This window comes from Belonocnema kinseyi, chromosome 2 (genome assembly GCF_010883055.1).
Source record: "Belonocnema kinseyi isolate 2016_QV_RU_SX_M_011 chromosome 2, B_treatae_v1, whole genome shotgun sequence".
NCBI classification, from domain to species: domain Eukaryota; kingdom Metazoa; phylum Arthropoda; class Insecta; order Hymenoptera; family Cynipidae; genus Belonocnema; species Belonocnema kinseyi.
In genome coordinates this window covers 90,382,156-90,395,747 of record NC_046658.1, presented here as the reverse complement: position 1 = coordinate 90,395,747, position 13,592 = coordinate 90,382,156, and the positions used below count along the sequence as shown (strand labels likewise).

The 13,592-nt window shown below is 24.5% G+C and overlaps 1 protein-coding gene across 2 annotated transcripts in view; it reads left to right on the top strand.

Annotated features, from left to right (window-relative positions):
• Positions 1-449: 449 nt before the first annotated feature.
• Positions 450-13,592, top strand: part of LOC117167510 — a 22,439-nt gene continuing 9,296 nt past the window's right edge. Inside the window, exons 1-2 of one of the 2 annotated variants that reach the window (XM_033352508.1) lie at positions 450-1,115; positions 5,428-5,577. In XM_033352508.1, coding sequence (XP_033208399.1) covers positions 587-1,115; positions 5,428-5,564 — 666 coding nt within the window. In that variant the 5' untranslated portion in view covers positions 450-586 and the 3' untranslated portion in view covers positions 5,565-5,577. Of the gene's footprint in view, positions 1,116-5,427; positions 5,944-13,592 lie in introns of those variants that run through there. The other variant, XM_033352509.1, reaches the window with a different exon arrangement.

Sequence of the window (13,592 nt, the reverse complement as noted above, 5' to 3'; positions counted from 1 at the left end):
GGATAATAAAATTCTTTAGAGAAAATTGCCAAATTATATAATATCCATTCCAAACTAGAAAATTCCCAAATTTAAACAATTAATTTTTGTTCATAAAATTAATTAAATTATTATAATAAAAATTATATTACAATTTTTTATTTATAAAAAAAATTTTTTGATTGCTTGCATTCGGGAATTTTTCTCGGAATTTGATTATTCGGGAACTTGATTATTCCCGAATTTTACAGTGTTAAAATTGAAAATCGAATTTAACTTGAATAAAAATTCTATGAAGATCTTTAGAGCTATTTTAATATTTATTTTAATTATTGATTATTAATTAAATTTTATAAAGTTGAAGCATATTTGTTTGCAAAAATTCTCAAAAGGAATGAACTGCGAATGCGTGCATGCGTCGTGGGTCCGATGGTGGGGTGCTTCCGTGTATGCTTGTGTCACCGACTTGCTTGTGTCCATGATCCTGTGACCTGCGGAGAGCTCTGGCAGCCATCAAAGTTTTATTCATCTAAGAGGTTATGTTATCTCAGCAAAATTACTCTTTTCTCCTCAAATAAAAAGTGTTACACCTAAATAAAAGTACATAATGTTCCTTATTCGGAGAGTTTTCTCACTGAGAGGAAGTCTAGCCTCGAAGCTGATTAAAAAACAGTGTACAAATCCCAGAAAAATTGATTCAACTCTATTCTCTCGTGGCATAACTTTTAGTCAACAAAGATTGTGTGGTTCGAGGCTGCAACAGCAACCTAGTCTAGAAACCGAGGAGAATACGTGTAAAAAACAGCCCCTAGCTCAAATACAAGGAAGATTAAAATTATCCTTCACGTGCAAAAAATGTAAAACGAGGAACAGTAAAACCATTTCAAAGTTAGGTTATGAAAAGGGTGTTGTGATCGTGCGTTGCGATGGGTGCAAAAACAATCATCTGATTGCTGACAATTTAGGCTGGTTTTGTGATAAGAAAGGCACAACGAACATCGAAAAAATTCTTAAGGATAAAGGCGAACATGTTCGCAGAATACGGGATGACGTTGAAGGTTATTTGGAGATTATCACGAATGAAGTTCTCCTCGATGTTCAGCAGCAGCAAAAATCAAATGAATCATCAGAGCCGGGTAACAGATTTTAAATGATTTAATAAATTAATTATTTTTGCAATTTTGACACGAATCCTTTAAGATTTTTGAAAAACTTACCCCCTTTTCATTAAATATAGGATATTTTAAAATACAATTTTTTAATTACGCAGGAAATTCTCTGAAAATCGTAAATGTGCATAAGAACTACAATAACAATTGAACACGCAAATAATTCAAAATTAAAAGCTTTTTAGATTGAAATTTTGTTATAAAAAACGTATTGAGTTGACAAAATATTAATTTAGATTAAATAATTAATTTAAAAATCGAACAATAATTTTCAAGAGGTGAATTTTTACTAAAATGATAAATTTTGAACCAAAAAAATTAATTTTTAACAAATTAGTTTAACTTTCAATCAATTGGTTGAGTTTTCAACTAAAAACGATTAATTCTCAATGGTAAATGTAAGATTAATTTTTAACCAAACACTTGCATTTTTAGCAAAAAAAAGAATTAATTTATACCAAAACATGAATTTTTAAACCTAAAAGACGGATTTTTAACATTTTGCCAATATGAAATAAATGAATAGTAGCCAAATAGATGAATTTTCAACTTGAAAGAATGAATTTTAGACCGAAAATAGAATAATTTAATTTTTGGTTTAAATTTCCAACTCAGAAAAAAACAATTTTCAATAAAATAGGTGAATTTTCATTTAAAAAAGCAATTTACAAAAAAATGGAATAGTTAAATTTGCAGTTTAAAGAATTAATTAAAAAAAAAAGGAATTTGCAATAAAGAAAGTTTTCAACCAAAACACTAAATGTTCGACAAAGTAATTCAACTTTAAACTCAGTAATTCAATATTCAACCATAAAAGATTGTAATTTTAAATAAAAAATAATTTAATTCTACTAAAGCGACAAATTTTGAACAGAGTAGTTGAATACTCAATCTAAATTAATTAATTTTTAATCAAACAGTTTCACTTTTAACTAAACAAAATACATTTTTAACAGAGAAACAAAAGAATTTTCAACAATTTCGACCAAAAATATTAATTTTTAACAAAAATGTACATTAAAAAAAAATAGGTTAGATTTTCTACCAAAATTTTTAATTTTCCAACAAAAAACTGGTTTTTAATCAATTATTTCAACTTTTAACCAAAGAAGATACACACAATGGAAAAAGGAATAGTTGATGTTTCATCTAAACAAAATTTTAATTTTGAATAAAAAAAGTTGAATTCTATAAAAAAGTGACGAATTTTTAACAAAATACTTGAATTCTCAACAAAAAAGGTTCATTTTTAACTAAGTAGTTTCATTTTTAAACAAAAAATTTAATTTTTACTAGAGCAGATGAATTTTCAAACCTAAAAGGCGAATTTTCAACAAAATACATTTAAGATAATATTTTTTTACAAAAAATGGAGTAATTAAGTTTTCATTTAAAAAAATGTTTTAATTTCAAAGACAAAACAGTTGAATTCTACTAAAATGACCAATTTTTAATAAAATAGTTGTATCTCCAGTCTGAATTCCTTATTTTCAACCAGAAAGTTATATTTTGAACTGAAAAATTACCTTTTTTAGAAAAAAATGGAGTAGTTACATTTTCAGTTAAAAATTTAATTTTCGACCAAAAGAAAAGCGAATTTTCAACGAAATAATTATATTATCAAACAATGGGATCAATTTTCAACTAAAGTAATTTAATTTTCATCTAAAAAATATTTTTATTTTCAATAAAAAAAGCAGGTGAATTATACTAAAGCGACGAATTGTTAACAAAGTATTTACATCTTTAACCTAAACAAATTATTTTTTAACCAAAAAGGTACATTTTCAACTAAACAAGATCAATTTTCAACCAAAATTTCCAATCCAAAAATGCTGATTTTCTACAAAAAAGTTAGTTTACGACCAAAAAGTTGAATTTTAAACCTAAATGATGAGTCCAGCCAAAAAACTGAATTTTGAACAAATTATTTGAAACTTTCAGCAACTGGTTAAGTTTTCGGCCAAAATTTTTTAACAAAATATTTGTATTTTTAATCTTAAAAAATTAAATTTCCACCAAAAAATGAACTTTCAATCAGATACATGAGTTTTTAAGCAAATATTTGAATTTTCGACTAAAAAAGATCATCTTTCAACCACAAATGGAAGTTTTTTTTAATTTCAATTAAAATTATTAGTTAAAAAAAACGAATGTTCATAAATTAGTTTAATTTTCTACTAAACTGATACATTTTCAACATAAAGTATTAATTTTGAACAAAGTAATTCAACTTTCAACTAAGTAGTTGAATTTGCTACTAAAAAAGATTTTAATTTCAAATAAAGAACCGTTGAATTCCACTAATGAAAACGACAATTTTTCAACGAAATAGTTGATTCTTCAACCTAAATTAACTGATTTTCATCCAAAAAATTGCATTTTGAACTGCAAAAGATATATTTACAAACAAAACTGGATTAGATGCATTTTTAGTATAAGAAATTTATTTTTAAACAAATAGATGATCTTCAAAAAAGAAATTGAATTTTTGACAATTTAGACGAAATTTTAACCAAGTAGTTTGATTGGATTCATGTTTTTGGTTTAAAATGTATCTATGGCACTTGAAGATTAATCATTTTAATTGAAATTTCATCACATTGTTTAAAAATGGAACTTTTTTACTATTATTTTTTTGAAAATTCCTAATTTTTCACCTGAAAATTTAACCATTCCAATTGAATATTCTATCATTTTATTTGAAAATTCATCTCTTTTGGTTGAAAAATCGCATTTTTGGTTGAAATTAATCTTCTTGTTTGAGTTTTTGTGTCAAATCAATTTTCTTGAAAATTCGCCTATTATATTCTCGTGATTTTAGTTGAAATTTTATATTTTTGGTTTAATAATTAAATTTTATTTAAAATTGATTGAAATTTAAAAAATTGATCTTTTTAGTTCTGAATTCAACACTTTCGTTGCAAAATTAATATATTTTCTTGAAAAATTGGCTTTTTTGGTAGAAAATTCATCTTCTTGTTTGAAAAATCATCATTTTCGTTCAAAATTTAAGTATTCCAGTTAACTATTTATCATTTTATTTGAAAATTGATTTTTTTGGTTAAAAATAAAACTACTCGATTAAAAGTTAAACTCTTTTGTTAAAAATTCATGTTTTTGGTTTAACATGTATCTGTTGCACTTGAATATGAATCATTTTAATTGAAATTTCATCACATTGTCTAAAAATGGAACTTTTTTACTATTATTTTTTTGACAATTCCTAATTTTTCACCTGAAAATTTGACTATTACAATTGAATATTCTATCATTTTATTTGAAAATTCATCTCTTTTAGTTGAAAAATCGCATTTTTGTTCGAAATTAATCTTCTTGTTTGAATTTTTTTTTTCAATTCAATCTGCTTGAAAATGCACTTATTACATTTTCATAATTTTGGTTGAAAATTAATTTTTTTCGTTTGTAATTTAACTATTCCAGTCAAAGATTCATCAATTTAGTTTGAAAATTCATCACTTTGATTGAAAATTTAACTATTTTGTTTGGAAATTTTTTTTTTGTCGTTTAAAATTTAGTTCTTTTCTTAATTGCAAATTGAACTATTTTATTTATGGTTAAAAAATGATTTTTTTTTAGTTCCGAATTCAACAGTTTTGTTGAAAATTAATGTATTTTGTTGAAAAATGGTATTTTTTGTACAAAATTAATCTGCTCGTTTGAAAAATCATCTTTTTCATTCAAAATTCAACTATTCCAGTTAACTATTTATCATTTTATTTGAAAATTGATCTGTTCAGTTGAAAATAAAACTAATTGTTTGAAAGTTCGTTTGTTAAAGATGTAAAAATTAAAAACTCATCACTTTGATTGAAAATTTGTTGTTTTTTTTGTGTGCAAAATTTATTATTTTAACTCAAAAATTTAACTATTCCATTTTTGTTTGAAAAGTGCTATTTTTTATGTTAAAAATGCACATATGTTTTTGATAATTGATACTGGTTAAGATTGATTTATTTGGTACGTATTATAAAAGCTTTATAAATTAAACATAATAATTAAATCATCAAAAGCTGAAAAAAACCATTATTTATGACAAACTCCCATAACTGCATATATTTTCTGAGTTCATTATTTTAAATGGTGGGAAATATTTTAATGGCTTCTTACTCTGAAAAATTATACCTGGACAAAACTTGAGATATCTGAAAAAAAACCTGGAATTTTCAGGGAATTTTCGTGCAGGATTTGAGTAATAGTCAAATAACAAATGATAAATAAAAAATTTAACTAAGCATCTACATTTTTGTTTGTTTAGATACTGAACAGCTCTCTGTATCACTGGAAAAACTTAAGTTTGAATTCAAACTGAAGCAGCAGGAAATCGATAAGTCTGGAAAACAAGAAAAGGAAGAAATTTCGAGACGGAAAAATATAGGAAATAATGAAAACTAGTCTTTTGAGAATGGTATAAAAATTTATTAAAATTTTTTTTATACAACATACAAAAGTTCGCAATGTAAATTCTCTTGTACATAAACTTAAGTAAAATAGATTGTACAGTATTCAGCAAAGTTTTGGATATATCTATTAGATTTTTTTACTCGATTCTTCGATCTTATATTCAAAATATTCAAAGTCTGATTATCGGTACATTGGACCTTAAATGAAAATTATTTTAGGTTCGAAATAGCACCACCTTTTCATTTTTGATTTACTTGCCCGTTCACCCAATAAATAATAAATTCACTGGTTACGTAAATTGACAAAGAAGATAATTGAAGAAAGATGTTCAAAGTAAGGGACTTATAATAAATAATAATTTTCAAGTCTATTCTAAACTAAGATAAAGTAAATTATTTTTCGTTAAATCGAATATATGGCGATATCATTGGCAAATAAACGACAGAACTTTAGAAATGTAACGTAAATCTTGAGCGTTTTAACTTTTCATATTCTGCCATAGTTTATTTTAAAGCAGTTGTCGTGCCAAAAGTCAGATGACTGAAAAAAGTAGTTTTTCTACGATTTTAAGAATCAAAATATTATAATCGATGCCATTCCAAATAAAAAATATTTTTTATAACCATGTTTTTTGCATTTTAGTAAATGACGGTTCAGTTTTTCCGGGAAAACATTCCCTGCAACTCTACTGTTTCCAATTTTCAAAGTAAATTTTTCTATGGCTTCTTCAATGGCTCTAAATCGTCAAAAAAATGTTTAGAAAAATTTACTTACAAAATTGGAAACAGTAGAGTTGTAGAGAATGGTATCCCGACATTAAAATGCAATCATTTTTCAAAAATTGGTAAGAAGCGACGGTCAGAAAAAATTCAATTGCAAAAAAAACATGGTTAAGTGGTTTTATTTGAATTTTAATATTTTTCATAAAAAATAATGTGTTTTTTTGATTTGAAATGACATCATTTATAATATTTTGATCCTTAAAATTAGAGAAAAACTATTTTTTTCCGATATCTGACTTTTGGCACAGCAACTAACTTAATTTGTGACCAAAAGAAAATTAAAATATAAGATATACAGTCACAAATTAAATATAACTATTTGAGATAATTATCTGATAATACGATTCACATTATTTGACTTTATTCCTTTCGACGAATTCCTGTGTAATACAAACAGCAGCGTTTAAAAAATTAATTTTCGAATTTTTTACCTAAAGCAGGCCTAACAGTCCCATAGGATATTTCTTTCGCGGCCAAAGGGTGAAAAACTGAGGATAAATACATAAGATTTCCAAACAATTCATGTTGGATTAAAAGTAATTCAAATGAATTGAAGACAATTTTAAAATTAAAAAAAAATCCATTGATTTGCGCAAAAATTGAATGATTTCAGAGGAATGTAAGGAAAACGAGAAGAATTCGATGAAATTGATAAAAATTGAAGGCGAATTAAAAAAAAATCAAATGAATTGAAAATAATTTTGAAATATGCAAAAACCTAGCTGAATTCAGTAACTTTAGCTCAGAAAGATTGAAGGAAATCCAAAAGAATTTAGAGTAAATTAATAATAATTCAGGGTGAATTCCAAAAAATAATTTTAAACCTCTGAATATTTTAAACCATAGTGATTTTTTTTTTTTAAAAAGTAACGAATTACTAGAAAAAATTTAACTTAAATTCAAAAGAATTGGAAACATATTTAATCGAAAAAATGCCATTGATTTCAGTCAAATTTAAATGATTTTAGAGGAGTGTAAGGCAAACTAGAAGAATTCGATAAAATTTATAAAAATTCAAGATGAATAAAAAAATTAAAGTACGTTCAAATACTTCAGGACTAATTAAATAAAAACTTACAAAAATTAACAAACCCCATTGAATTAAGTAGAGTTGATTACATTAGGAAATATTCAAGTTAATTAAAAAAATCCAAGATAATTCGAAAGAATTTATAAGAATACAGGGTAAATTCCAAGAAATAATTTTAAATCTCTTCAAATCTTTAAAAGACTAGTAATTTTTTTCAAATTAACGAATTACAATAAAAAAAATTGAACTTAAATTCAAAAGAATTGGAAAAAAATGTAATCGAAAAAATTCCCCCGATTTCAGTAAAATTGGAATGATTTTAGAGGAATGTGTGGTAAACGAGAAGAATTCGTTGAAATTTATACAAATTCAAGGTTAACTAAAAAAAACTTTCAAAAATTAAATAAACTCAATTGAATTAAGTGGATTTGAGAAAATTCAGAATAATTCAAGTTAATTAAAAAAATTCAAGAATGTTCGAAAGAATTTAGGGTATGTTAATAACAATTCAAGGTAAATTCCAAGAAATAATTTTAAATCTCCTTAAATCTTTGAAAAAATAAAAATTTGTTTTTATAGTAACGAATTACTCCAAAAAATTTTAATTGAAATTCAAAAGAATTTTTTAAAATTCTGAAGAATTGGAAACAAATTTCGTAGAAGAAATTCCATTGATTTCCGTAAAATTCAAATGATTTTAGAGGAATGTAAGGCAAACGAGAAGAATTTGATAAAATTGATCAATATTCAAGGTGAATTAAAAAAATTAAATGAATGAAAAATAATTTAAAAATGTGCAAAACCGTAATTGAATTCAGTAACTTTCGCTTAGAAAAATTCACAGGAATCTAAAAGAATTGGATGAAATTTTTAATCAATCAATTAAATAAAAACTTTCAAAAAATATTTAAAAATCCATTAAATTAAGTAGATTTGAGTAAATTCAGAAGCATTCAAGTTAATTAAAAAAATTCAAGAGAATTCGAAAAAAATTATAAGAACTAAGGGTCAATTAATAACAAGTATGGGTGAATTCCAAGAAATAATTTTAAATATCTTCAAATATCTTAAACTATATTAATTTCTTTTCAAAAAAGTAACGAATGAATAAAAAAAAAATTTTAATTCAAAGGAATTCAAAAGAATTGGAAAAAAATATAATTTAAAAAAAACAAACACTGATTTCAGTAAAATCTAAAATTTAAAAGAATTTGATGAAATGCTTAAGAATTCAAGGTGATGTTAAAAGACTTTAAGATCAATTAAAGAAAAACTTAAAATTTTTTTTTTAAAAACCACGTTGAATTAAGTAAAATTGAGTAAATTTAGAAATATTTTAGTTAATTAACAAAATTGAAGAGAATTCGGAAGAATTTATAAGAATTCAGGGCCAATTAATAACAATTCAGGGTGAATTCTAAGAAATAATTGTAAATCTTTGAAACCCTAGTAATTTCTTTTAAAAAAACTAACGAACATTCAAGGTAAATTCAAAAGAATTCAAAGGAATTGCAAAACAAAATTTGAATCGAAAAAATTCCACTGATTTCAGTAAAATTTGAGTCAATTTAGATTAATTTCAAAAAGTAATGAAGTTAATTCAAAACAATTTAAATAAATGCAAAAATGTATTCAATTGAGAAAGTTTGAAATGAGTTTAGAAAAATTAAAATGGCATTTAAAAGAATTTGATGAAATGCCTACAAATTTAAGGTGAGTTTAAAAGACTTCAAGATGAATTAAATCAAAACTTTTAAAAAATACCTTGAATTAAATAAAAGTGGGTAAATTTAGAAAAATTCAAAAGGATTGACGTGAGTTCGGGATACATTAAAAACGAATTTCAAACGAATTGCAAAAAAAATATGAAAAAGTATTCTGAAATCTTTGAAACTCTATGAAATTCCTCACTTTTTGTGAATACATTCTATGAAATCCATTAAAATATTATAACGTGCTGCAAAGTTCTAAGAGATTTCATTTAAAATTGCTTGAAAAAAATTCTAGGGAATTCTTTAAAATCGAACTTTTAAAATACCCGCACATATTTCTATTCCTTTGATGAAATGTTATTAAATTACTGAAATCAGTCAAATATTTCTTTGTAATGTTTTAAAATACATTAAGATATTTCAAATACTTGATTTATTTGATCAATTGATCCTCATCGTCAATTAAATACCATTGAGTAAATTTTGAAGCATTCAAGTGAATTAAAAAAATTCCGAAGAATTAAAAAAAAAATCAGGATAAATTAATAATGATGCAGAGTGAATTGCAAAAATGAATTTCAAACATCTTCAAATCTTTAAAACCCTGCAAAATACCTTAATCATCGTGAATAAATTCTTTGCAATCTACTAAAATATTTTCAAATCCAGTGAATTTCTATGAGGATATTTCTTGAAATTCTGGAAAATGTAGTGAAAAAGCTTTAAAGTCCCTTAAAATAATTTAAATGCTCGAAAATCTGTTAAAATCTTTGAAAATATCTCAAAACTTTACAATCCTGTAAAATCGTTCCACATCTTCCGAAAATCTAGAAAATTCGATATCCTAAAATATTTCAAATGCTTTGAAATCCCTTCAAGTTATTGAAATCAATTCAAAATTCCTTTGAATCTATTAAGATTTCTTCAAATGTTTTAAATCCTTTGAAATCCGACGAAATTTCCTGGAAAATGTATCAAAGTATATTGAGAGCTTTAAAAACCCTTATAATCATTGAAATCCTGGGAAATTTTATAAAACCCTGTGAAATCCTTAAAAATATTTAAAAATATTATAGCTCCTGTAAAGTCGTTCTATATCTTCTGAAAATCGAGAAAATTCTTCATCTTAAAATATTTCTAACACTTTGAAATCCCTTCAAGTTAATTAAATAATTTAAAAACTACTTTGAATTTTCTTTAATTGCCTAAAAAATATTTCAAATTAAAAGCTCTTGAAAATTCCTCACAAGTTTTAAAAATACCTTAAAATCTTAAAAATTTCTTTAGATTATTGAAATGTACTCAAAATTTCTCGGTGTCTTTAAAAATACTATAAAATATTTCAAAAGAATTTAAGTTAATTTAGTAAAAGAAAAGTGAAATTATTAAGTCACATTATTCCGCATGGTTACACTGTGATACGCCACCTGGTGACAAAAATCCGAACTAGAAATAATAGGTACGATTTTAAAGATGCATTTTAATTTGTGCATAAAAGTATTTGAACAATTTTTTGGTGTGGAGTTTAAAGTATTTATTGGACAATAAAAATAAATCCTTATCGGAAACGAAACGTTTTGGATGGAATTTAGATATTATACAGTGAAAAAACAAATTTTTGGCAGAAATATTTTTCTAACAAAGAAACAAAATAATTATTATTTTATTCATTTTGATTTTCAAAAGTTTATAAACTTAAATGGACTTTTTATGAAGCAAAAATGAACTTAAAGTAAATTTTTATTAATTTATACATGAACTATTTAAGAATCTGATCTAAAAGTTAGGTTAGAATTCGTATTTAAATTAAAATCGTCTATTATTCGTATTCTTAGCATAATCTGTATAAAATTTGTGGCTACATGCATTAATCAAAGTTTATTAAAGCATTGAAACTTACATGAAGCAGTGAAATAATTGTTTTTTTTCTAAACTATTTGACAAAAATGTGTTTTTTTCACTGTATAAGATGAAAATTTTATCTAAGACTATTTTTTGTCTGAAGGTTTGTTTTTAGTAATCATCCATTGTTTTATACTTAGGAAAACAATCGTAAAAACACTTTTATGCAAAATTAAAATACATCTTTAAAATTGTACCTGCTCTTTCTAGTTGCTGTCTTCGACACCAGGTGGTGAAATGGTAAACCATCATTCCCAACAGGCTGCACATTGGGGTGGCCCAAAAATGCATTGGAATTTTTTCTCTCGAATTTTATTGCATATCGCTTAGAAATTTGAGCAAATCCACATAAAAATTGTCCGGGCAATATGCCCGGACTAAAAGGACACTGCTGTTAATTTACTTATGGAGAAGACGAAAATACAGATTGAGAAATCGATTTCAATTTGAATCCAACTAATTTATAACATCTGCTGTTTGTGTTACAAAGGTGATATTCCTAGAAATCATTCTTTGGTCGTTCCTGAAACCTATTCCAGTATTTCTAACTTAATAAAATATGTACGTGATGCACCAATCTTTGATTAAATTCAGTAACTGGTATTCAAAATTATGGGGCGTTTATATTAAAAAAAGGAATAGTTTTCGTACATATATAATATATACATTATGCACTGCATATTAATGTTTTTTTTTACATGATAGGGGATATAATAATACTTAAGACCAGAATTTCTATAACAATTAACAACAATATTTATAAGAAATTTACTAAGTACGCAAAGCGACTTCTGAAAAGTCACGGAATCAAATAGGATTTCGTAGAATTTGGTTTAAATCATCACTTAAAGTAATAGTTAGAGTATGGAAGTTTTGCGCAGGGAATACTCACTTAATTATTGTTTTAAGTAGATGCTATAAAAAGTGATAATTTTTGAAACTAACTTTTTTTTCTGCGAAAAATATAGGCACTTGCTTAATACTTAAGGGGGCGTTCAAAAACTACGTCACGCGATTTTGAAAACTTTCGTTATCCATAATAATTTTTTTACAGACTTCAAAGCCTAATAAGAAGGGAATACATTTTTTAAAAATGAAATTAATAAAACAGTTGAATTTTTAAGCGAACGAGGTGAATTTTTAATGAAATAGTGAAATTTTTTAAACGATGAAACGAATTTTGTGCATTTTTTAATTTGAATTTTCAATCTGGAAATTTTCTACCAAAAAAATATGAATTTTCAATCCAGAGAAACGAATTTTGTGTGCATAATGACGAATTTACAAAAAAATTTTAACCACGTGGTTGAATTTTAAATCCAAAAGAGCAAATTTTACATTTAAAAAAAAAAGACAAATTTTTAACAAAACAGTTACATTTTTCACCAAAAGAGATGATTTTTGATTAAAATAGTTTATTTCTTTTTACAAAACAATTACATTTTCGAAAAAATTGTTGAATTGTGAACCAAATAGATGAATTTTTAATAAAAAAAATAATTCTATACAAAAAATATAGCATGGGATATTTTAACCAAAAAATATTTTAACTTTAAATCAAAATACAGTTGAATCTTTCCAAAAAATATTAATTCTCAACGAAAGAAATGTAATAATTAATATTTCAACAAGCGATTTTAATTTTAAATGAAAAATATTTGAATTCAACCAAAAAAGAATAATTTCCCCCAAAAAATTGAATCCTCAACTAAAGCAGATTAATTTTTAATCGCCAAGTTGTACTTTGAACCAAAAAAGATAAAATTTCGACGAAAAAACATGAATTTTCAACTAAGAAAGATTTTTCATTTAGGAGAGATAATAATATCAACTAAATTTTCGTGATTTTGAGCTAAAATGACGAATTCTCCACAAAAATAGCTTTTTTTTTTTACAAAATAATTACATTTTCAAAAAAAGAAATGAACTTTTAAAAAAAGAAGCTCAGGTGGCAACCAAATAGTGGAATTTTTAATAAAAAAATATTAATTCTGTACAAAAAATATAGAATTGGATATTTTAACCAAAAAAATATTTTAAATTTAAATCAAAATAAAGTCGAATTTTTCCAAAAAACAATTTAACCAAAATAATACCAAAATAATGGAATTATCAATCCAAAGAGACGAATTTTTAACAAAAACATTAAATTTTCATGCTAAAAAGACAAATTTTCTGCAAAATATTTGAATTTTTTAATCCGAAAATATAATTTTTATATCAAATTGTTGAATTTTCGAGGAAAGAAGACAAATTTCTATGAAAATTGATGGATCTCCAAATAAACTGAATTTTTAACAAAGTAGTTCAACTTTAAACCAAGCAGTAGAATTTTTAATCATTAAGATTGATTTTCTACTCAAAAATATGAATGTACAATGAAACTTACATAAATTTTCAACCAAATAGTTAAATTTTTTAAAATAAAAAGACGAATTTTCTCGAGAATGGAATTTTTAAACCGAAAATATGAATTTTCGGAACAAATAGTTTTAATTTTCTACCAAATTGTTTAAGTTTCAAGCCAAAAAGACGAATTGAATTTGTAACAAAATAGATGGATCTTCAACTAAAAAACTGAATTTTTAACAAA